The 23,436-nt window shown below is 42.4% G+C and overlaps 1 protein-coding gene across 2 annotated transcripts in view; it reads left to right on the top strand.

Annotated features, from left to right (window-relative positions):
• The window catches only part of MACO1 (macoilin 1), a 56,292-nt gene that overhangs the window by 31,965 nt on the left and 891 nt on the right, over nucleotides 1-23,436 (top strand). The window contains exons 7-10 of one of the 2 annotated variants that reach the window (XM_019938450.3): nucleotides 12,350-12,508; nucleotides 13,889-14,071; nucleotides 16,122-16,242; nucleotides 19,188-19,362. In XM_019938450.3, coding sequence (XP_019794009.1) covers nucleotides 12,350-12,508; nucleotides 13,889-14,071; nucleotides 16,122-16,242; nucleotides 19,188-19,362 — 638 coding nt within the window. Of the gene's footprint in view, nucleotides 1-12,349; nucleotides 12,509-13,888; nucleotides 14,072-16,121; nucleotides 16,243-19,123; nucleotides 19,363-23,436 lie in introns of those variants that run through there. The other variant, XM_019938451.3, reaches the window with a different exon arrangement.

Here is a 23,436-nt window from a genome sequence, read left to right as displayed (position 1 = left end):
CAAAATGTCACTGGTTTTCATTCCACTTTCTAGCCCATATAAACTTTGTGTTTATGTTTTATGATTTTATGTTTTTCTTAAGGGGGACGAAGATAGCAAAAGCTAACAACAGCCAACTTTCTTCTTTGACAGGATTTGCTGATGCCACAGATTGCTCAGGTGGTTTGAATAGCAGTTCTCAGTCTTTGTACTTCTGCATTTAATCTTGTCTCCAGACACCAGCATTTGAGATTGTCATGTAACCTCTGCCTTATAGAAGGCTACTTAGTGTGGTCTTGCTGTTGGGAGAAAAACAACAGACAGTTTACACTACTTCCTATTTTTCATTTCCCACATTTTAAGGTGTCTACACACAATTAAAAATTATGTATCCATTGAAAGGAAATGGCCATATTTTTAGATACTGATTTTTAATAATCAGTGGGTTCAGTATGATTTTGGTGTGAATAGCTGTGCAAAAGAGCAGAGTAAAGATAATCCAAGAAGCCCCTGTTTTGTCATCTTAGAGATTGTAGGCACAAAGCGAGGGTAGAATCCAAAGTTGAGACCTGACTATGGGAAAGAAACAAGACAGAGCAGTCAATTCCAGAGGAAGAGCCCACGAGCATTCCCTGAGACAGATACTCCAGGGGGAGGTAGCCTTTTATGGACCTTTCCAGCCCTCTCCCAAGTCCCTAAAGAGTCCTACGTGGGAAATCACAGTAGTTTAAGTGGGGAAGGTTACAAAGGAGTCTCTTGAAAGGTGGAAACTCATCTTAAAAGAAGGTAATGGAAACACCCCAATATTGATTGTTAAAGGGGCGGAAATAGCAAAACAGATCATATGGTATGAACCATTAACAAAATATGGTTAGGTATCATTCTTATATACACAGAAAATTATTTGAAATAGTATACACCAAATGGTCAATTGCAGCTGATTATAGGAGATGTTTACTTTCTACATTGTCCATTTCTACATACTTTGAATTTTTACACGGGCTTATTATGCCCATAAAAGAATGTAAGCTCGACCAGGGCAGGGACCTCCTTTTTTCTTGTCTGCCACAGTACACAGTGATTGCCACAGGGCAGATGCTCAGTAAATACTTGTTGAATGAATATTACCTTTGTGCAGGGAAAATACTAGATGGGGGCAGGGGGAGGAAAGATGCAGTGCAGTGCAACTCAAAGGCTTTTGAAGGTGGAAAACCTAAATATTACATTAGACCAGGCCAAGGACCTGCCATCCAGTGTCAAACTATTTGTTGTTCTTGAGTAAGTTGTTACTGATTTTATTTCTAAAAAATAGAAGGACTTTCCACTCTAAGCCCTTTTCCTTGGTATTTCCCAGAAAGTTTTAAAATTAAGTACTCTGTCAGGACTTTTTTCCAGGCTGTGAGGAGGTTACAGGGCAAGGGGAGAAAACTCCTCCAAGGGACTTTTGAAAAAGCCATTTGCTCTGCCAGTGAGTTGGTTGTTCCTCAGGGCCAAGGAATCCAGGCACAAGCCACATGTCAGCCAAGAACTCGGAGGAAATCTCAGTTTGCCTTGTCTTATTCATCTTTCCTGGTGGGTCTTGCCTTCTCTCTTCCCCCTTAGCTCTAGCCATTCTCTTTGTCTTTGTGGTAGCTGGAGAGAGAGCTTGGATTCCATGTTTCCAAACTTCCCTCCAAGGAAATCCCCCTGGTTAGAAAATGCATTGACTGCTTGTATGTCATCTCTGGTGCCAAAGAGAAAATGGTGTATTTGTTTGTTTTCTTTTGCATTTGAATACATTTTGCTGTGTGTCAGAAATAGTTTGTGGAAGAAAATATGACCTTGGGAGACAGTGATTGGGGCTTTGGGGCTTTACCCTGGCTGCTTTCCCTACGTGTGCTGTCACCTGCATTGACAACCTGTGCTGCATAGTGACTTGCCTGACACTCTCCTTGTGCGTGGTGGCTGCCAAAGTAGGCCTTTCCGCTTCCACAGGTGCATTTGACCATTTACTTGTAACAGTATCATTTCTAGCTGAGAGGTAAATTTAGTAAAAATACGTGACATTTCAGAAAGAATTAGATTAAATATGTTGGATATAGCTGCTACTAAATTTTTTGGAAATTATTAAGTGAAAATAAATTCTTTGGAAATTATTAAGTGAAAAAAAGTAGTAGAGCCATATTTCTATTTATTAGTAAGTTCAGTGTCTCTGTGGAAACATGTTTTTGATTTATATTAGTCTAGCGTTGTTTCTGAGCAGATATACATTGTTGGACCTGATTTATTTTCATTTTCTTCCATGCTCATAATATTTAAGGTACCTGTAGGTTTTATTTGGTTAGCTTTGTTTATTATATTAATTCATAATATAGTTTGAATTTATTTTAACCATTGCAGTGATTTAAAACTATAATATTCTGGGATATAAATGTGGTAATAGAAGCATGATAATTTTATACTTAAGCAGGCCTATTTTGTGACTTGAAAACCAAGCAGCACTTTAGGAGCTAGGCATTAATGAATTTAAGCCAGCAGTTTACTTAGTCTGCATATCCAGGTGATCAAAAAAGATCATTATCTATGTTGTATGGATAAATTATGAAATAACACAAATTATTTGGTGGGGGGAATCCACATTAGAAACATTTTTATGTTGAGTACTGAGAGTTTATTCTAAAACAGGGATTTCTGATTAGCCAGCTAGAAAGTTACCTCCCTAGAATTCAGAAGGAACTACTATAAAATGTTGTGTTAAATTCTGAGTCAGTACCCCTGCTGGCACATAACGAACTGAGATTTCCAGCTAAGGGAATTAGAGGTGGATTCCCTGAAGGGGCGGAGCTCCAAGGAAAAGGAACTGTATTCTTTAAATGTTACTCACACTACCATTTAGAAACTGGCTATTTGAGTACTTTGACCGCCAGTGTGGGTATACTTCAGTCTGTGCAAATCTCTCTGGGATCTCTTAGACCTCTTTTCTAGTCAGCTGGGACTCTCAGAATTAAAGCAAGTTTTAGTTTCTTTTTTATGGAAAGAATGACAACTCCTCTCTCTCGTAAGGTACGTTTCACCTTTCTTGGTAGAGTGTTGTAACAGATTTGAAACAGAAACAGTGTAATGAACTGGAAAGGACCACTGCCCTTACTGTCCCCCTGGCTCTAGAGAGGGTGTTGCGGACTCCGGCACGTACAGGAGCGAGGCAGGGCACAGGTGTGAGCAGGGGGCCGGGGTTGGCATCGTTCGTACTCAGTACTGCACCCGGCACGTGGGAGTTGGGAAGCACATGCCCTTCCAGACGGCCCAGCCAGGTGTTGCTGTGGGGTTGCAGGCCCAGTGTTGCTAAATCTTCTGATATTCAGAGGAGATGCCAAAATAGGTGTCTTTATGTGAAATCTCACAGTTCCACAACATTTATTTTTGCATCATGTGGAGGAGAGTGAAACAAACATGTTCATGGGCCGGATTGGCTCACCAGTCTGTAACCTCTGCACCTGACCCTTCTGTTACTCTTGTATTTTGTTCCATCCCCCACTGACCCCACCAGTCAAAAACTGGACTCCTGCAGGAAGGACTTGTAGTTAGGGGCAATCTGGTAATTCCCATGCACGGATCTGCCATGTATTGATGGGAACTTTTTGCCTTCTCCTGTCCTTGAGTTCCGTGTGCTCCTGGAAAACATGCACCTGTTGACAGTGCCCCTCCAGAGTCAAAGACTGCCATCTTTTTTGTTGCATCCTCACACCTGACCGTGAGGCCTTCAGACCACTTAGAAGGAGAGGGGACAGCCTTATGGTAAGAAGGGTAGTTTGGGTCTCTGGTGTTCCTCAAACCATACGGTATAGAGGCCTCCTGTGTCTAAGGCAGGTGACTTACTCCACACCAAGGTGTTTTTCTGCCGTGTTCTTGGAGCATAAAATACACCAAAACAGCGGACATGGACAGTGGTTATTTGCAGATTTCAGAGACCAGCCAGTTTAGAATCTGGACCTCCCAGCACCATCCCCTGTAACGTGTGTATACTGTCAAGGCTGATGTCAGAGCGATGCCTGCTCTCTTCTTTTACAGGGAGCCCGGGCAGGGCCATAAACTGCAGCTCTAGAATCTAGATTTAGACAAACTGTTGCTTTGATAGGAACTGATGAATGGGAAGTACAGGTAGTTGATGTAGATTCAGGAACTGAGGCGTCTTCTACTTCAGAAAATTAAGTTCGCCTTCCTTGGAGTGACCTAAAAAGTTTAGGAAGTAAAAGAGTTGGGTTTTCCCTAAGGCTTTCAGATTATTTCTGAAACTGGCCTGTGACATGGGCAAATCTAAGAGTAACAGTGAATGTTGAAAAGCCATGGAAAGCAAATTAACAGCTTCCTATTTTGAAATAACTTTTCTCCCAATCATAAAATGATAATTAAAATGTTAAAAATAAGCTGTTGATTACTTCCAATTTTGAAAATAAAGAAGAGGTGGCCACTATCTTTTTTTTTTTTTTTTGCGGTATGTAGGCCTCTCACTGCTGTGGCCTCTCCCGCTGTGGAGCACAGGCTCTGGACGCACAGGCTCAGCGGCCATGGCTCACAGGCCCAGCCGCTCCGCGGCATGTGGGATCCTCCCGGACTGGGGCACAAACCCGTGTCCCCTGCATCAGCAGATGGACTCTCAACCACTGCGCCACCAGGGAAGCCCCACTATCTTAATGTATATCCTCTCAGTCTTTTTTTCTCTTGCATACATACATATTTTCACAAAACGAAGCTCATACTACGTATAATGTTTTGTAATTGTCTTTTTCACTGACTATATCATGAGCATTCTCCCATGTCATTGAATATTCTTCCTCAGTGGTTTTTTTAAAAATTAATTTGTTTATTATTTTTTTGGCTGTGTTGAGTTTGTTGCTGCATGTGGGCTTTCTCTAGTTGCAGCGAGCGGGGGCTACTCTTCGTTACGGTGCACGGGCTTCTCATCGCAGTGGCTTCTCTTGTTGCAGAGCGTGGGCTCTAGGCGCGTGGGCTTCAGTAGTTGTGGCACGTGGGCTCAGTAGTTGTGGCTCGCAGGCTCAGTAATTGTGGCACACGGGCTTAGTGCTCCGCACCATGTAGGATCTTCCCAGGCCAGGGCTTGAACCCATGTCCCTTGCATTGGCAGGCGGATTCTTAACCACTGTGCCACCAGGGAAGACCCCAATGGTTTTTTAATGGTGGCATGTCAGTCAGACACATGAATATACAATTTATTTAGCCACTCTTCTGTTGAATATTTGTGTTCCTGCTTTTTTTTTCTTATTATAAATAATGCTGCAACAAACACACTTTTACACAAATCTTTGTGTGTATCTCCAGTGTGGGAGAGGGATGATGTATTAACAGATATGAACATTTTAAATACTTTTTTGATACAAAGTATCATATCTGACCACATCTTTTAAGGACCTTATTAAAAATACTAGTTCATGGCACCCATAGCTTTATTCTTAAAGGGCTTCAAGAAGTCAGTTTTCTATTCCGTGAATGGCCAGTGAAATCCTCTAGATTTCCGTTCCTCCTCTGTGTTCCTTAATGAAAATGAATGTGTTTGACAGATTAGGGAGCAGAGACATAAGGTACTTTGTATTATGGTTTCACCTAGCAATCAGGTAATCAGGCTGTTGCTTATTTTTGGATACATGTGCCTGGTAAGCAATTGTAGTAACCACAGTGAGACCTGAGGCAGCTTCATTTCCTTATTTCCAAAGCTGTGGTTTATAGGATATACTAGAGCAGCTTCAAGTCAGTGTAGGCCTCACTTAAGACGAAAGACATTCATGTTTTTATGTGAATGACCCATGCTACCCAGCCTGTCAGGGTGAATGACCTGGAAAGGGGGGAAGGGAAGGAGTTGGTGGAGAAGGTGAACAGTATTTCTTCTGGGGACAGAGCTTTGATTTATGAGCTCAGTTTCCTGCATAGACAGCTGTGTGGTCCCTAAACAACTTTTGTCTTGTATGATTAACGTATGCCAGGGGATCTCCTAATGGAACTAGGTACGTAGCGAGATAAAGCAGTTGCTCTTCGTTCACTCTTTTTTTTTTTTAAACATCTTTATTGGAGTATAATTGCTTTACAATGGTGTGTTAGTTTCTGCTTTATAACAAAGTGAATCAGTTATACATACACATATATTCCCACATCTCTTCCCTCTTGCATCTCCCTCCCTCCCACCCTCCCTATCCCACCCCTCTAGGTGGTCACAAACCACCTAGCTGATCTCCCTGTGCCATGCAGCTGCTTCCCACTAGCTATCTATTTTACGTTTGGTAGTGTATATATGTCCATGCCACTCTCTCACTTTGTCCCAGCTTACCCTTCCCCCTCCCCATATCCTCAAGTCCATGCTCTAGTAGGTCTGTGTCTTTATTCCCGTCTTCATTCAGTCTTTTCATGTGCACCTGCCTTCCTGATAAGCAAATGCCCCTTTACCCCTGTCTCCTTCAGCCACTCCTGAAACTAAAAATCTGGCGGCCTGCTGTAGATAGGTTGTTTCCAGAGCCTCATATATCATAACGCTAACCCTGTTCTAATCTAAGCACTGAGGAAATGGACACAGAGCGAGGGTTAGAGACATGGTCTTGGAAGGGTTGGAAGAAACTTTAGAAATACACTTCCAGCTTCTAATTTTAGAGCACCGCCAGTCCCTGGCTTCAGAGAACTTTTAGGCTCTTTAGAAATAAGATATATACACAGGAAAATATTAAAAACCAAAACAAATGTAAAAACAGCACAGGGAAATGGTTTAGTGCCAAACCAGAAACACCAACAGTAAGGGCTTTCAGATTTCAGAAGGAGAGGGAAATCAGCACCTCATGGTGGAGAGTTTGGTTTTTGTTTTTATTTTTTAAGTGGGTCTCGAATGAGTGAGACTTGAAAATTGGAGGCCATTCCTCCAGGAGGGAGGGGTGGTATAATTAAAGGCAGAAGATGTCTGGAAACAAGGAGTGGGTCATTTTGGCTGGTATGATGGGTTTGTGAAAAAAACTAATCTTTCAGTCACTTGGCTGTATCGTTTGAAGGTGACCTTCTGAAGCCCCTTTTCTTACGTGGTAAGCAGCACTCTTAAGTTCTGTGTTGTCATGCAAGGCCTACAGCATCTCTGTCACAGCTTCTTAGAGCTCAGAGATAACCAGCAGAGCCGAGGCTCCTTATCTTCCTGAGGGCCTCATGGCGTCAAGCTGGCAACCCATAGAAATATACACTTAGGTCGTCTTCTGGAATGGGTATGGAGTCATCCGTAGGTGAAGTCCTGGCTGAGAAAAGGTCTCCCTCTTTTTCGCAGGACTTGCTTCCTGGGGCAGTTTCCTGCCCCGAAGTCTTAAAGTTCTTCTGTGTTCTCAGTCAGGCCTCATAAAGCCTCAGGCTTTATAAAAACATGAAGGTACTGGCTCTACCCATTGGAGACTTTTAAACTTTCAATGAAGTCATAGCACTGTGGCTGTAATTCAAGTAATTCACAAAGATAAGGATTACAAACACTTAGACATAAATATCTCCCTACCTTTTCAGATGCTTAACAATACCTCTTTCAACTAAAAGCTGACACTTGAATACTGTACTTTGTTTTACTACCAGGTGTGCTTCAAGATGCTCGAAGATATTTTTCTTACTTAGCCTGCCTTGAAAGACGCAGGTCTGAGCTTCATTCTTTTGGTCAGCTAGGAAATTACCCCTTATTAACATGTAACTTTTTCCCTTAAAATTAAATAATTAGCAACCGTTTACATTATAGCGTACCTTAGCTGGGTGGAATGAGGGAGGAGATGAGGTAGAGTTGAGGTTTGGAGTGGGTGAGAGCGTTCCTCAGCTTGGCAGTTTTGCTCTGAAGTCAGCTGGGCTGGCGAGTGGAGCCCTGAGGAAGGGCTGCTCCAGGGGCCCCACCTCTTGCTTGTGAGTTAGGTGCTCTGCTGGAGTTTAGAGGTAGCTTACAAGTTTAGAAGTTGATTTAAAATTTTATCAGTAAAGTGGAGTAAAGTGGCTCGGAAAGGTGCCTGGACCTAACAGGTAACATTCTGAGTTGATTAGACCCCTGGTTTGTCTGATTGGGCCCAGATAGACATATTTATTGGACACATAGACTCCAGCTTTGCTGTGGGCCCTGTCTGTATCCCAAGTGGCAGCGCTACTGGACAGCCTTCGTAAGGGTGACTAGCGCCACGGGAGTTGGGCAAGGAGGGAGTATGTTTATTTCCTGCCAAAGCCTTGGTTCGGTTTGGTTAAGATCTGTCTGACCCATTATTTCTCTTTTTTGGATGAGTTTATAGTTCTGCTGGAGGAAAGTTCTCTTTTATCCCTTAATCTTCTATTGTGTAGGGAGGAGAATAGGATTTAGCTCTGATAAATGGATTTGAGCTTGGAGATGAAATTTTTTCCTGCTTTCTTTTGATTCCTATTTACTGAAATTAGTTTTAAGGGTTATAAACTATTACTTCTGCCTCATTTTCTTCCTGGCCACGTGCTTCAAATTTAGGTTGCAGCTATCGACACTTTAGTAAAATCCCATGAATACATTTGAAGATTTTGCATTAACCTCTTAACACCATTTAATCAGTACTTCTTGGTGTTTCACAGCAGTAAATTATATATCTGCATTTTACCTAGTAAGTATTGACCTTCAGCACAAAAGGGTTAAGTTTACCATTATGACAAGTAGTAGTTATCTGTCTAATAAATGCCCCTGGCACTTGACTGGCTCGATTCAGTTCGACTTACTAATTCATGTAATTCTTTAAAAACTCATGTATACATTTTTTTATTGAGCATATGCAGAGATTGGTAGTACAGTACATCTGTGCAGTGTAATATTATGCAGCAATTAAGTTGTTTGTGAAAAGTTTCTAATAGTGTGGAAAGGTGCTTAAGATATGTAAACTATACATGTGATACCCTCTCAGCAATATGAAAAATGTTTACATGTGTTAAGAAAGAGAAAGAAAAAGACATACAGAAATGAAGTAAACCAAATGCAAATAGTGGTTCTGTCTGGATGAAAGGATTATGAGTTATTTACATGTTTATTCTTTATACTTTTCTGTTGTATGCAGTTTTTTATTTTGACTGGGTATCACTTTTGCAATAAAAACATAAATCCAATAAGGGTTTGTAAATCATTTTACCACCTACCTCAGTTAAGATTTAAAATAGTGAACGTTCAACATTAAATTAATGCTTTCTGCAGAGAGACAATGAAAAGTTTCCCCTAATAAATTTTAAAAGTTACTGAGAATTTACCATTTAGCACATTGTTATCTTACATGTTGTTATGCAGTTTCCTATAGACCAGTGTTCCTTAAACTGAGGAATGCTGTGTTAACTAACAGGTTTGCTGCAACCGTTTGGAAAACAGTCATTCAGAGTTTTACAGAACCAATGGCAACAGTTATGAAAATCCTGAAGCATTTTAATTCTGTGCCTTGTGAACTTAAGTTATTTAATTTTTGAAAATAAGCTTTTTATTGAAGTATAACACACATCCACAAAAGTGCTCAAATCTTAAGTGTACAACTTATGAATTTTCAAAAAGTGAACACACCCTTGTAACCACGTCACTTTATTTTAACCACGTCACTTTATTTTTCTTGTATTGTGCTGCTATATGTCTTTGATAAAATTTTCATAGTTCTACACACAAAAAATATTGTTTAGTGTTCTGCGATCTCCAGAAGTTACACTCTAGATATTTTTGCACACTTTGCTCTCCTAACTGCACTAACTCCTTGGTTTTTTTACATTTTTCAAAGAACTCTAAAGTTTCATTCAGAAATTGTTATTCTTAGTTCATGGTAGGAAATTTGGCTTTTATAGGTTAAAAACTCTAAAAAAGTAATAACTTCAAAATTCTTGACATCTAGACTTCGCAGATTTAATTTTTCTTTCATTCCCAACTGCGGCACATGCTTTGCCCCAGTGGCTGGTTGTGTGGAACTTGATTCCTGGGCCTCTGCATATGATACAGCTTAGGTTGCTAATCTGAAGGAGCAGATCAACAGCCAGTGGTAAGTGTGTCAGGCCTAGAAATCCTAGACCAAGCTGGGAGGAACTTCAGAGATCGTTTGCCTCAGATGGGGAAACTGAGTCCTGAAAGGTTATATGCCTTGTCCAGGGTCGCAGAGCTGGCTCCAGAGCTGAGTCGAGAATCCTGATCCTATACCCCGTTTCTAAACCTTGCTAAGTCCCTAGTCTCTTCTTAAAGCTCATCCTTTTTACTAAAAAGGCAGCCCTCGGGCTGTGAAACCGACTTCTCAAAAAAGATAAATTACCTAACACATTTTTCAGCCAAACTTCTTAATGAGGATAACCTGACAGCATCGACCTGTTTTAGAAAATATCCCTTGGGTAACTTCGGGTGAATGAGTGACGGTGTGGGGATGGTATAAATGCCAGTCGGTAATTGTTTAGAGCAGTTCCGGGAGTACATTCAACTGGAATAACCCTGGCAATAGGGAAAGTGTGGCATGATGTCCATTTGTGACGCTTCCCTGGGGAGCGAGCTGTGTCAGGAGACCCGGCAGCTCTTCTGGAACAGAGTCTCTAGTCCGTGTTCCCAGGCACTGGACAGGGGGACTGGCTACTGGGCCTGGGAGCTAACCGTTGATGTTTCATGACTTTTTGGTTTTGAGATTTTGCTTCAATTGGGTAAAGGTAAGACAGGTAAATAAAGCTGCTCTTTGGTTTTCTAAGGAATGCCAGGCAACCGATATATGTATTTAGGAAGTGTTGATCACTGTGATTGATGGGCCCTGGGGGTTTAGTGCTTCATAAAACATATCTGTAAGGGCCTAGTCTATGGACCTGGCAGTTCCAAGGAGAGATCACCATTGCCCTCCAGAATGCTTGGTTCTGTTGGTGTGTTGGATTAGTGAAATGCACAAGAGTCTCTTCAGAGCTAACTGACTTTTGCCTACTGTAAGTTTGTAGGAAAAGGTGTCTTCTGAGTCTCACCTGGCAGTCATCCTTGGCCTGAACTTGAGTGCCGTTCTCCTTGGTCTAATCTGCCAGGTCCCTTCTATCCTTTCTCATCCTTTCTCATTCCCAGAGTACAAGCCTTCCTCAGAGGCCAGACTGATTGCTCTGCCTCCAAATGCCTGTGGCTGTTGCTACCTTTGAGCTTTTGAGCATGTTTTCCCCTTGTTTGGAATGCCTTCTCCTCCCCTTCTACTTCTCCAAATCCTGCCCAACTTTCGAGGCCCAACTCATTTCCCATCTTCTCTCCTCAGAACTCATGCGACACTTCTCCCCATGCCATGCTGTGGCTGATAGAGCCACAGTTTGGCCTGCTGGAGAAGAGAGTGGAGTCTAGAGCTAGGCTGCCTGTGTGACCTTGGGCTGGAACCTTTCCTGAATCTAAATTTCTTCATCTGTAAAAATGGGACTAATAATTGCCAAGGTTATTCAATTTAGCTCATAGTTGTACAGATTAAATGCATTCATACCATTAAAACCTATGGAACAGTGCCTGGCATGTAAGTTCTCATTAAATATTAGTTACTCCCTTTAGCATGTTTTTAACCATGGCCTTCCTGTATTATAGTTTAATCATTTTAAATGTCTGTTTATTGGCCTCTAGTGAAATTGTAAAGTCCTCTCATGAAGAAGGGGGCTTAACTTTATATTCTTTGTTGACCCTTTTCAGTCCTACATGTGCGTATAATAGCTCCCCAATACATATCACTTAAAGTGAAACTATTACTGCATTAAAGAAAATAGATGGAACAGGAGTAAGGAATTGAAAAGATAACCTTCATTTCACAGATTGAGTTTTCTTATGATTCGTAGATCATGTAATTTGTACCTTTTTTCATTGTTGCTGAGTCTAGTGAGCTCTTCTGTCACAGTCACCACAAGTGTGAACATCATTTAGCAAGGATGCTAGCAGTTTCAGGAGGCTGCCTCAGACACTGTTTTCTTCTAGGCCCATGGTGGGAGGGAATCTCAGACAGTAGACTCTGATCTACCAGGATATCTCAAAGCATGTGGGTCCTGAGCTGGTTGTTATTAGCATATCTCCCTTGCTGAGGGGCATGGGGAATTCACCAGTGGAGAGGGGACCGTGCCCTTCAGGCACCCTCCCTCTGCCTTCCCCTCCTCCTTTATTAGCAGCTCAGATACTCACAAGCACCATCTTCACCTGTCAGTGTTCACAAATATTTGGGGGGAATCAAAAGTTACCCTCTGGTGGGAAGGGGGAGACCCAGGCAGAAGCACTGATTCAAACGCTGATTGCAGACGGGAGTTGTGTTGATGTCAGGAGCTGCTGGCAGGGTGCTCCACCAGCCACCCAGCAGTCAGGGACTTCAGCCAGGGTCTGCCACAGAGCCCCCGGGTTGGCCTGTCAGTGATGAAGTTGCTGTGTTTCTCCTTCTCCTAGGCTGGAACAAGACATTAAAAAGTTAAAGGCCGACCTGCAGGCCAGCAGGCAAGTGGAACAGGAGCTCCGCAGTCAGATCAGCTCCCTCTCGAACACCGAGCGAGGGATCCGCTCAGAAATGGGCCAGCTCCGGCAAGAGAATGAGCTGCTGCAGAACAAGTATGTGCGCCTTGTGGGCCTCTGGCCGTGAGTCAAGCAGCCTCGCATTGCTCTTGTTTCCAGGGATTGGAGCACAAGGCTCATGACGACAAAGGGATCTAGCAGAGGGGTTTTTTTTTTAAACAAAATGTTTAAAATATTTAATGTAGGACCAGATATTCAACATGTTATAAAATCTATAAAAACTTATTTCATTGCAGCCAAACAGTTTATTAATATTACTATTCTGTCTTCTCTCATTTAATAACTTCTTCTCTTAGTTTAAAATAGTTATTGAGCTTTTTGACAATATGAGTAAAATTGACAAGAAGTATTTCTGCCACAATTTGAAACTCTTGTTCCCTTGAGTGAACATTTCCAGAGGATTAGACTCTATCTCCTTGTTTTCTGGAACTAAAAGATGATGTTGAACTTGATTTTATTTGAAGAGGCAGACAAAAAGCTAGCTCTTCTGCATGAATTCTTTTATGCTTTCCATTAATTCATTCTGGAATTACTTCTTGACTCAATGTGGGTCTGTCTTTTTTTTTCATCTCTAAACAGTGTGTGTCTGGGGTAGTGATTACTGTTACAGGTGCTGAGCTTTCTGGGCTTTTCCTTGAAAGAGCAGTTCTTCATCATTTTCAGGGAATGTAGCTCAAAAGCTAGAGCATCATAGGCAAATAACCTCTCCATTGCTTCTGACTCACGTATGTATGTGATGGCTCTAGCATTATTACATAGAGAACATCTTACCTTACATTGATATATTGAGAGAAACTCACCTTATATTGATATGTAAAGTTGGGGGTGGTAGTAGCAGGGAAGGGAATGTGGCTGAAATTTTTATCTGAAATTAAGCATCCTGTGATTCTAACTACAAGATCTATTTTGGGATACTCTGAGAAAACATCTCCCAGCTGGAAAGGAAAGGCTGCAGTAGGCTGCAGCATATTGTATTCAGGCAGAGAAAGACCTTCCCCTCCTACCCTTTTCCTCAGTTTCAATGGATCTGGTTCAGCTCTTCCTTGGTCTCAGACTGAAGTTCTTTCAAGGTGCTTTGGGGCAGTAGAATTAGTTCTACAGTTATCTTTTCCTCTGATAGAAACTTGTTTTATCCTATTTTCTGGATTACCTTCTGTAGATCACTTACATTAATAAAGCAGAGGCTAGGTCCAATTCTGTATCTTGTAAGGCAGCTTGTTTATTGGCGTTTAGGAATTGTTAAATAATAATACAATGTATTTTCCTTGGACACTCCGGGAATTGACATTTATGATTTGCTGTTCAAATCTCCTGTTTGCTTTGGCCTCAAAATGATAAAGAGGAGCCATGTTTCTCCAGGGTTTATATTGGACGTTTCTAATTGTAAAACTTTGTATGACAATCATTTCCATATAGGTTACATAATGCTGTGCAAATGAAGCAGAAAGATAAGCAGAATATCAGCCAGTTGGAGAAAAAGCTAAAAGCTGAGCAGGAAGCCCGAAGTTTTGTAGAAAAGCAGTTAATGGAGGAAAAAAAAAGGAAGAAGTTAGAAGAAGCTACTGCTGCCCGGGCTGTTGCATTTGCTGCTGCGTCTAGGTATGTTGATGTCACCTGAGTGCTTAATCCAAGGTTGGCTTTCCTTGGACTGAGAATGGGAATTTGATGCCTTGGGCAGGACTGGAAATACAAAATCATGCATGGATGGATTGCTTTTAAGTACTGTTTTATTAGCTGGTTTAAACCCCATCTGTGCAAGCTTATGCTGTCATGACAACTTCATCCCTCAGTGACCTGCTGTCTAAAGTGGGATGAGGGAATCTCCATGCCTCCCACACCTGGGAGGCAAAATTCTGCTCAAAAAGGGATTTCCAGCCACTTTCTGTAAGACCGATAATTACTAAATGCTTTGAGGGAACCAATCTGGACTTTTGTTCCCTTTGTAGAACTATCATTATGCTCTACTCTTAGTTGTGTGTTTCTGGTGTTTTTAATCTTAAAATGGAAGAAAGATAAAATCTTGGTCCCCCAAGCACTGTGTACTGACTGCTCATGTCTTTGTTGGACATCAGCAGACTGTCAAATGACCTGGAAAAGATGGGGAAGAGAGTTAAGAGCCTCTTTTTCTTACCTTCTGTCTCTCTCTCTTTTTGGCTTCTACTTCACTTTTTCTTTTTTCTTTGTTTTTTTGACTGGTGAAGTTCATCTGCATGGTGGGGGTCAGTTATGGGTTTACAGATGTAGGGGAGGGTAAATTATTATTTATTTAAGTTTCTATCCCTAAATTTGTGTCTATGTAATATAATTCTACTTTTTGCTTTTTTGTATTTGTCATGTTAATAGCCTTCTTTTGGGTTCTGTCATTTGTAGAACAATTGGTGAACCATCATTTCATCTTTCAGGAAATAGCAGCGGGAGAGAGAACTCTTTCTCCTGCGTGATCCTGCCTTCCCCCAGCAGACTCTGTACTGCAGATGGCTGAGCTAACTTGGCCCGTTAGCATCTATACGGATTCACAAGACCATTTACTAACCTGCTTAGGATGTCGGGGGCGGGGGTGGGGGGGTTGTTTGTTCACTCATTTAAAGATTTGTGAGCGTTCCTGAAGCACTTACACTTGCAGGAGATTTTCCTGAACAGTCATCTGGTGTGGCTTGTGCTCTCCTTAATTCATCCAGCAGTTACTCTTTCTCAAAATATCCCTGAGGAGGATATGACAGTTTCTTAACCATATTGTTTAGTGTCTCTTATGCTTGAGAATCAGTACATTGATTTCAGTCTCTACCCTTAATTTCTTTTGCTTTTGGTTAAGCTTATTGCCTTTGGTCTTATCCTTGGATGGTCCTTGTTTGCCATCATTTATTTATTTAGACATCATTTATTTATTTAGAGGCTGTTTTTATTCTTAAGTGTATTGCAAGGCTTTAGTCTCTCACTGGGCCTTCCTTTTTGTAGGCAAAGGACACCTACCTTCTCCACCAGGCTGTTTCTGAAACCTAAACTGTTCACCAGCTTTGGACTGGCCATTGCCATCATCTTTTTAAGTTTGTCCTTATTATAGCCCTGAGAAGGAACCTAATGCTGCTCCCTTCTTTTTCTTTTTACTCCAGTCTTGTCAAAACTTCATGACTAAAGAAAGGTGACCTTCCCAGCGCACAGTCCCTCAAAAGTGAAAATGTTTGTTAACTCACTGCCCTCTGCTGGAGACAGCACATGTCTGGTTTTCTCTTGCTCAGCTTGTGTGCCTTGTCTCAACTCATATGGCCTGATGGGAAGCTTGCTGGATTGGCAAGGTGGAAAATCCTCAGTTCTTATCCCAGTTCTGTGACCTGCAAGCTGGGTGACCTTGAACTAGTATTATATCTGAGTAGCTTCAGTTTTCTTCTCTGGAAAATAGGATAATAAACCCTACCCCAGTAAAGAAGGAAGTGTGGGTAAAGTACCTAGCTTGGCACCTGGCTCATATTAGACACCCAATTAATAATTATTTTAGATCATTTTTGAAATTATAAAGAACAGAGAGAATGAGCAGACTGAGCCAAAAGCTACAATCTGACTCTGTGGAGTATAAGAAAAATATCAATCCTGCAGTATAGTTAAACCTATAGTCTTTTAAATCCTCTTTTTCCCTTCTCTTCTTTTTCATAAGGGGAGAGTGCACCGAAACCTTACGGAATCGGATCAGAGAATTAGAAGCAGAGGGCAAGAAGCTCACAATGGACATGAAGGTGAAAGAAGACCAGATCAGAGAACTAGAACTGAAAGTTCAGGTAAAGGAGGAAAAACAGACTTCATCACGCTTGAATTCCTCTTCCATGTTAGGTTTGTGCTCTGTGCTTCCGTGTAGAGATGGTGCCTTCTGATACAGACCAAACCCCATTGCATCTGAAAATCTCTGTATGACCAAAAGAAGCTCTCACCTGTCCAGCTCATTCAAGTCATATTTAGTTTATCTGGATTCTAAGACAAGCCAGAAATGTTAATGGTCCTTGACGTGTTTTATACCAGAACTTGACTTACGGGAGATTCATTTCACTTTTTCAGGTTATAGGCCAGATTAGTGTGCTTTGGAACGTATGCACCTCTTCTTAGCCCTAATTCTCTGTCCATCGCCAGGGAATGGACCATTTTGGATGGCTCTCAGCTTCACAGATGGCCACTCTAGGCAATGCATGGGGAGGAAAGCTGCCAGTGCTGTGGACATAGCCAGTTTTGGGGCTGTGTGTACCTTAGCCAAGTATTTGGTGGCGTTGGGTCTTCAAAGGGATGTTTAAGGCTAATGTTATAAGTTGTAAAGTTACAGTAATTTTGAGTCACATGGAGCCCATGAGAAATTAGTGGCAGGTCAGTGGGGTAGAATAGGTGACCCAGAGACAAAGCCTAAATTAGTGTTCAGTGAAGGTGGCATCAGAAATGGATGGAGGGCTTCCCTGGTGGCACAGTGGTTAAGAATCTGCCTGCCAACGCAGGGGACACGGGTTCGAGCCCTGGTCCAGGAAGATCCCACATGCTGCGGAGCAACTTAAGCCCATGTGCCACAACTACTGAAGCCTGCATGCCTAGAGCCCATGCTCTGCAACAAGAGAAGCCACCGCAGTGAGAAGCCCGCACACCACAATGAAGAGTAGCCGCCACTCACCACAACTAGAGAAAGCCCGCGCGCAGCAACAATGCAGCCATAAATAAATAAATTTATTAAAAACAAAAAAAAGAAGAAATGGATGGAACAGCAAGGGTTAGTCAGTGAAAGGCTGAGGAACAGCTAGACAACGGGAAAAAATAAAATGAGATGCTCATCTCACATCACACAAAAATAAATTCCAGAGGAATAGTTGAATCCAGGGAAAAAAACCATTTTGTTTTAAATCACAAAGTGAAAAAAAAAAATGAAAAAATCAATTGGGGTGGGTACAGATATTGCAACAAATATTATAAAAAAAAGAATTAGGGGGCTTCCCTGGTGGCTCAGTGGTTGAGAGTCCGCCTGCCGATGCAGGGGACATGGGTTCATATCCCGGTCCGGGAAGATCCCACATGCCGCGGAGCGGCTGGGCCCGTGAGCCATGGCCGCTGAGCCTGCGCGTCCGGAGCCTGTGCTCGGCAACGGGAGAGGCCACAACAGTGAGAGGCCTGCATACCGCAAAAAAAAAAAAAAAAAGAATTAATATCCTCAATATGTAAATAGCTCATAAAGATTGCTAAGAAAAGCTCAAATACACAGAAAGTAGGCAAATTATATGAACAGATAATTCACAGAAGAAATATAAATGACTGATAACAATGTAAGAATATATCCTCATCTGTCACCAAAGACAGATAGATTAAAATTGGATATCACTTATCTCTTGTGAAATCAGCAAAGAATTTTTAAATGCTAATATCAACCTGGGTGAGGATACAATGAAATAGGCCTCGTATGTTGCTGGTGGAAGTGTAACTTTCTGGAAAGGTCACGTATTTTTAAAAAATATTTTCCTCAGACTCCGGCCTTGAGGTAAATATTTAAAAGTCTCACCGATGATTGATATACAGAGATGTTCATCATAGTGGTATATAAATGCAAAAAAATTGGAAATAATCTTAACAATGGGAGATTTGTTTAATAAATTATGGTACATATACATGTAGGAATATTAAACAGCCAATAAAAATTGCATTTTCAAAGAACAGTTGAGATTATATGTTTTTAAAAAATTGTATGTATAGTTTGATTTCAATTATGCTGAAAGATACACGTATACTTAAAAAAGACTAAAAGAAAATAGATCAAATTTTTTGCAGCGTTGGGATTTTGGGTTATTTTTATTTTCTTCTTTGAACTTTTAAGTATTTTTTAATTGACTATAATAAGTTTTGATTTCTCTCTTAAAATGAAAAAAATATCAGCATATATATATATATATATATATATATATATACACACACACACGCGCGCGCGCACACACACACATATAGGCTACGTTATCTGATGTTTTAAGTGGGCCTATTTTTCAGTGTACGCTGTCAAAATAATTAACATTTTTACAATTTTTAGTGTAGGTTGAGAGTAGAGTTTTCGCACGTTTGACTATAGCATTACAGCAACATTTGCAGCTGGCAGCAGGGAAACAGTTCTTTGTGGTTCTGAATTAGGATTGTAAGAAAGTGTTTTATATATTTTTTTAATTTATTTTTTTAATTTATTTATTTTTGGCTGTGTTGGGTCTTTGTTGTGGCTACTCTTCGTTGTAGCGCACGGGCTTCTCCTTATGGTGGCTTCTCTTCTTGCGGAGCATGGGCTCTAGGTGCACGGGTTTCAGTAGTTGTGGCACACGGGCTCTAGAGCATAGCCTCAGTAGCTGTGGTGCACAGGCTTAGTTGCTCCGTGGCATGTGGGATCTTCCCAGGCCAGGACTCAAACCTGTGTCCCCTGCATTGCCAGGCGGATTCTTAACCACTGCGCTACCAGGGAAGCCCGAAAGTGTTTTATTTGGAGACAGAGTCCACAGTTATCTCAAAAACCCCAATACAATTATCGTTTTGTATATGCACATCACTGTATAAATACATTTTGCACTCCCTCTAAGGGGCGAGGTCTAAACCCATGAAACACCAGGATTCTGTGTTCTAGGGGCCAGGTCAATAATAGTGGGATTTTATTTGTGATTTCAGGCTAATTTGTAGACATCGCTGCCAAAACTATCTTGTAACATTGCTGCTTTGATGATATTGATAGGAGCTTCGGAAGTATAAGGAAAATGAGAAGGACACTGAGGTGTTAATGTCAGCCCTCTCAGCCATGCAAGATAAAACGCAGCACCTGGAGAACAGCCTGAGCGCAGAGACAAGAATCAAGCTGGACCTGTTCTCCGCACTGGGGGATGCAAAGCGACAGCTCGAGATTGCCCAAGGTAGGAGAACAGCTCAGGTCACGCAGCATGGCTGAGAATGCCTGGGGACACGGAGAGCAGAGCTCCCTTAGAGCTCGAACCAAAGGCATTTCCATTTCCTCTTCAAGTGGTTTGATAAGTACCCACCATGGACATCTAGGAATCATCACATTAATTCATTCTGCAGACATATTTTGAGATGAGAACATACCAAGTGCAGGGCACACAGGGAAGAGTGAGTTTCTCTGCTCAAGGAGCTCAGAGTGTTGTAGAAGAAATAGAGAACTGCAGAGTTACCAAAAGATGCTGATGTAACAGGATGTACAGGGCCTGTGGGAACATAGAGAGCCAGGGACTCAGCCAGTCTGGAGAGTTAGAGAGGGCTTTTTCTCAGGGGAGCTGATGTCTGAGCTGGGTCTTGAATGATGAGAAGGGGTTAGCCCAGTGAAGAAGCGGTGTAGTGGCAGTGAGGGGTAGAGAGGCAGAAGAACAGAAGAAACAGCTCGAGCAAGGCCAGGGAAGCTAGGAGGGCCTGATGTGTTCAGAGCGGCAGCTGGCTCTGCTTTGCTGGAGCGAAGGCTGCAGATGAGGGAGTGGAGGGAGGAAAGTCTGGAGAGCAGGCTATTCCCTCGGCAGATATTACTGAGACTTACTACATGCCAGGCACTGTGCAAACCCCTAAGGGGACAGACAGTAACAAGCAAATATATAATATCTGATGGGTGCAGTGACGAAAATAAAGCAGTGGTGATGCAGGCTGTGTGTGTGTGTAGGGCTGCTGCTTTGACATGGAGGACATGGAAGAGCCTTTGAATAGGTAGCATTTGAACAGAGACTGAGAGGAAGAGAGTGAGTGAGCCATATAAGTCTCTAGGGGAAAGGCACATGTGTCGTGGCCACTGGGGCTGCAGCCTGAGTGATGGGGAGAGTTTTTAGGGTCAAAAGTAGCAGGAGCCACAATCTGCCCAACTTTGCAGCCTATGGAAAGAACTTTGGACTTTACTCTGCGTGACCTGGGAAACTTTGGAAAGCTTCTGAACAGAGGCCTGACATGACCTGATGAAAAGAAGTTTAGATTTTGTTCAAGAAATTGATAAGCCACCAATAGATTACTGAAGAAATATTTCAAACAGTTGACTTAATAGAAGGAAAAGAATATTTCAGCAGGTACTTACAGAGCGTTCACACTTGCTCTGCATAAAGCATTTTACTAGAAGGTGAAGGGGAGACAAAGACGAACAAGACATAGTCTAGCTGGGGATCCGCTAAGGTAGTTGTGCTCAAACTTTTTGGTCTTAGGAACCCCTTTACACTCTTAAAATTATTGAGTACCCCAAGGGAGGTGTTTTTCAAGTGAATTATGTCTACCAATATTGATGTATTAGAAATTAAAACCTAAAACATTTATTAATTCATTAAAAAAAATGTAATAAACATATTACGTGTTAACATAACATTTTATGAAAATAACTATTTCTCAAAACAAAAAAAAGTTAGTGAGAAAAGCAGTATTGTTTTACATTTAGCAAATCTCTTTAATTTCTGGCTTAATAGAAGATATTTCAATTCTCGTCTCTGTTTCTACATTCAGTCTGTTGTTATTTCACTTGCCATGTTGCTCCTGGAAGACTCCACTTAGGCTCATGAGGGAATGCACTTGAAGAAGGCGGATAAATATCTTAGTATTAGCATGAGGACAACATGGACGCTGTGAGAAGTGCTGCACTAGGGAAAGCCACGCACGAGGCCTGCTGCCACTAGGTAGAGGCAGATGGCTTGAAAGGACAGAGGAGAGATCAGGGTGGCTTCATAAGGGAGGGACCATTGAGTGGACTTCGAAGGATGAATTCTGAGAGCAGAGAATGGCAGGGAAGAACATTGTTACCTGAGGGAATGGCATTTAAGCAAAGGAAGGACAGTGTTGAGAATGTCCACGTAAGCAGTCCAGTGGCCTCTAGCTGGGGGACATGGAAGAAGAGAGTAGATTAGTAGGACCGTGAATGAAGCTGTACTAGAGGATGTATCCCCTAGATTTTGAGGAGGAAGCAGGTGACATGTTCCAACAGGGTTGCTGGAACCATGGAAGAAGAACAAAACAGATGAAGGAATGAGAAGAGAGAATGAGTTTGGTTTGGGATGCTTTGATCTGGAGTTGGGGCCTAAACCCCAGAGAAAAGGCCAGAACCCCGGGGTTGGGGGTGGGATGTAGAAGTTGTGAGAAGTCAGTGAAGCCATAGCAGTGGCTTGGGACGGCAGTGGCAGAGCAAGAAGAGAAGGGGTTGAGAATCGGGCTTATGAATCTGTGGACTCAGGGAAAGGCATTTAAAAAGAAGGTTCCTGGGGGGCTTCCCTGGTGGCGCGGTGGTTGGGAGTCCGCCTGCCGATGCGGGGGGCGCGGGTTCGTACCCCGGTCCAGGAGGGTCCCGCATGCCGCGGAGCGGCTGGGCCCGTGGGCCGTGGCCATTGGGCCTGCGCGTCCGGAGCCTGTGCTCCGCAGCGGGAGGGGCCGCAACAGTGAGAGGCCCCCCGCGTATCGCAAAAAAAAAAAAAAAAAAAGAAGAAGAAGGTTCCTAGGAATCCTGCTAAACTTCTGACCATACGGTGGTGTTTTGCCTGCCTGGCTCAGCTCCCTGAGAAGTGGCTACCCTCTCTCTGCCTCATCCCTTTTACTTGGATTTGCAGATTTGAAAGAGGTTGTCTGCTGGAGTGAAGCAGCACCTGGGTCTCAGAGTAGCCGAGGGGAGCTTGGCTTCCCAGCACAGATTATGCTTCCTTGTTGGCCCAGAAATTCTCGTAAAGCAAAGAGAACTGTCTTTTCCAAAGCTCTGGGAATGTTTGTATGTTACTGATTAAAGAAATCAAACTTAAATCTTCATGGAAAAAAGATACAGTGGCTTATATATCAGATGCTGTGAGGTATTTTATTCGTCTGAGGCTTACTTCGTTCAAAGGGAAGGAGGCTATTTGATGCTTACTTGAAGCTGAGGGGACATGAAGGAAGCCAGAGCGGGGCGGCTCTTTGCTGCCGTCTTTCCCACTACTCCCCTCCACTGTCATGCTCATGCTTGGGATATTCTAATAAGAAACCAACTTCATAATTTAAATCAAGCCCCTTGCTGGGTTTCTCCTTCCTACTTTCTATATCATTTGATTCATCTTGGTTCCAAAATGGCTTTCATCTACTATATCATTTTTTAAAATACGCCACCATGCTCTCTTACATTTTAAATATATTACCGTATTCTGTAGGACTCAAAGTGAGTGCAACTCAAATACAATCTCTTCCTTTTTTCAGCATGTAAATTTCTGAAGGGCTACTCCTAAGTGTTCTTCCCCTAGTAGACCAGGGAGCATCAAAGCAGGATGGAAATTGCATGGGCTTTGGAACAAAGTGGTCCTGGGTTTAAATCCTGCTTAGTCATTAATAACTGAATGACTTTGGGCAAGACACATACCTTGCAGGGCCTCAGCTTTCCACTGGGCTGGGCACTAGGGATTTGGCAAGGACAAAAATGGGGAGACAGTCTCAGCCCTCATGGAGCTCATGGGCCAGTGGAGAGATGCTGGACACAAATCATCACCCAAATGAACACTCACCGGAGACAGAAAAATGCAGTCGGCAGGAGTGCAGACTCCAGAGCCAAACTGCATCATCTCGAATCCCAGCTCTTGTCCCTCAACCTCTCTGTGCCCTGGTTTCCTCACCTATAAAATGGATGACGATGATGATAATTCCCACCTGATAGGGTTGTTGGGATAAATAAATGAGTTAGTCTGCGTAAGCACTTAGAACAGTGCCTGGCACGTACATGTTCGCTATTGTAATTATTATCATTATTACAAAGAATAAAGTGACAGAAAGGAAAGTTTCAGGTGTGTTGAGAATCGAGGAGTCGGGGGCTGGGGGTAGGGTCTGATTTAGATGGAAGGAGCAGGGAAAGCTTTGTGAGGGAGTAGAAACAGAAACCTCACGAGTTAACACAGAGAGCATTGGAGAAGCACAGAAAGGGAAGCAGCCCTCCGGCAGGCAGGAGCTGGTTGGATTCCTTGGTCTCATACTCCGAGATAGTCCATCCTCCCAGAAAAATGTTTCCG

The sequence above is a fragment of the Tursiops truncatus genome, chromosome 1, assembly GCF_011762595.2.
Source record: "Tursiops truncatus isolate mTurTru1 chromosome 1, mTurTru1.mat.Y, whole genome shotgun sequence".
NCBI classification, from domain to species: domain Eukaryota; kingdom Metazoa; phylum Chordata; class Mammalia; order Artiodactyla; family Delphinidae; genus Tursiops; species Tursiops truncatus.
Note: the sequence above shows the minus strand (reverse complement) of the source record. Positions and strands in the feature narration are given on the sequence as shown.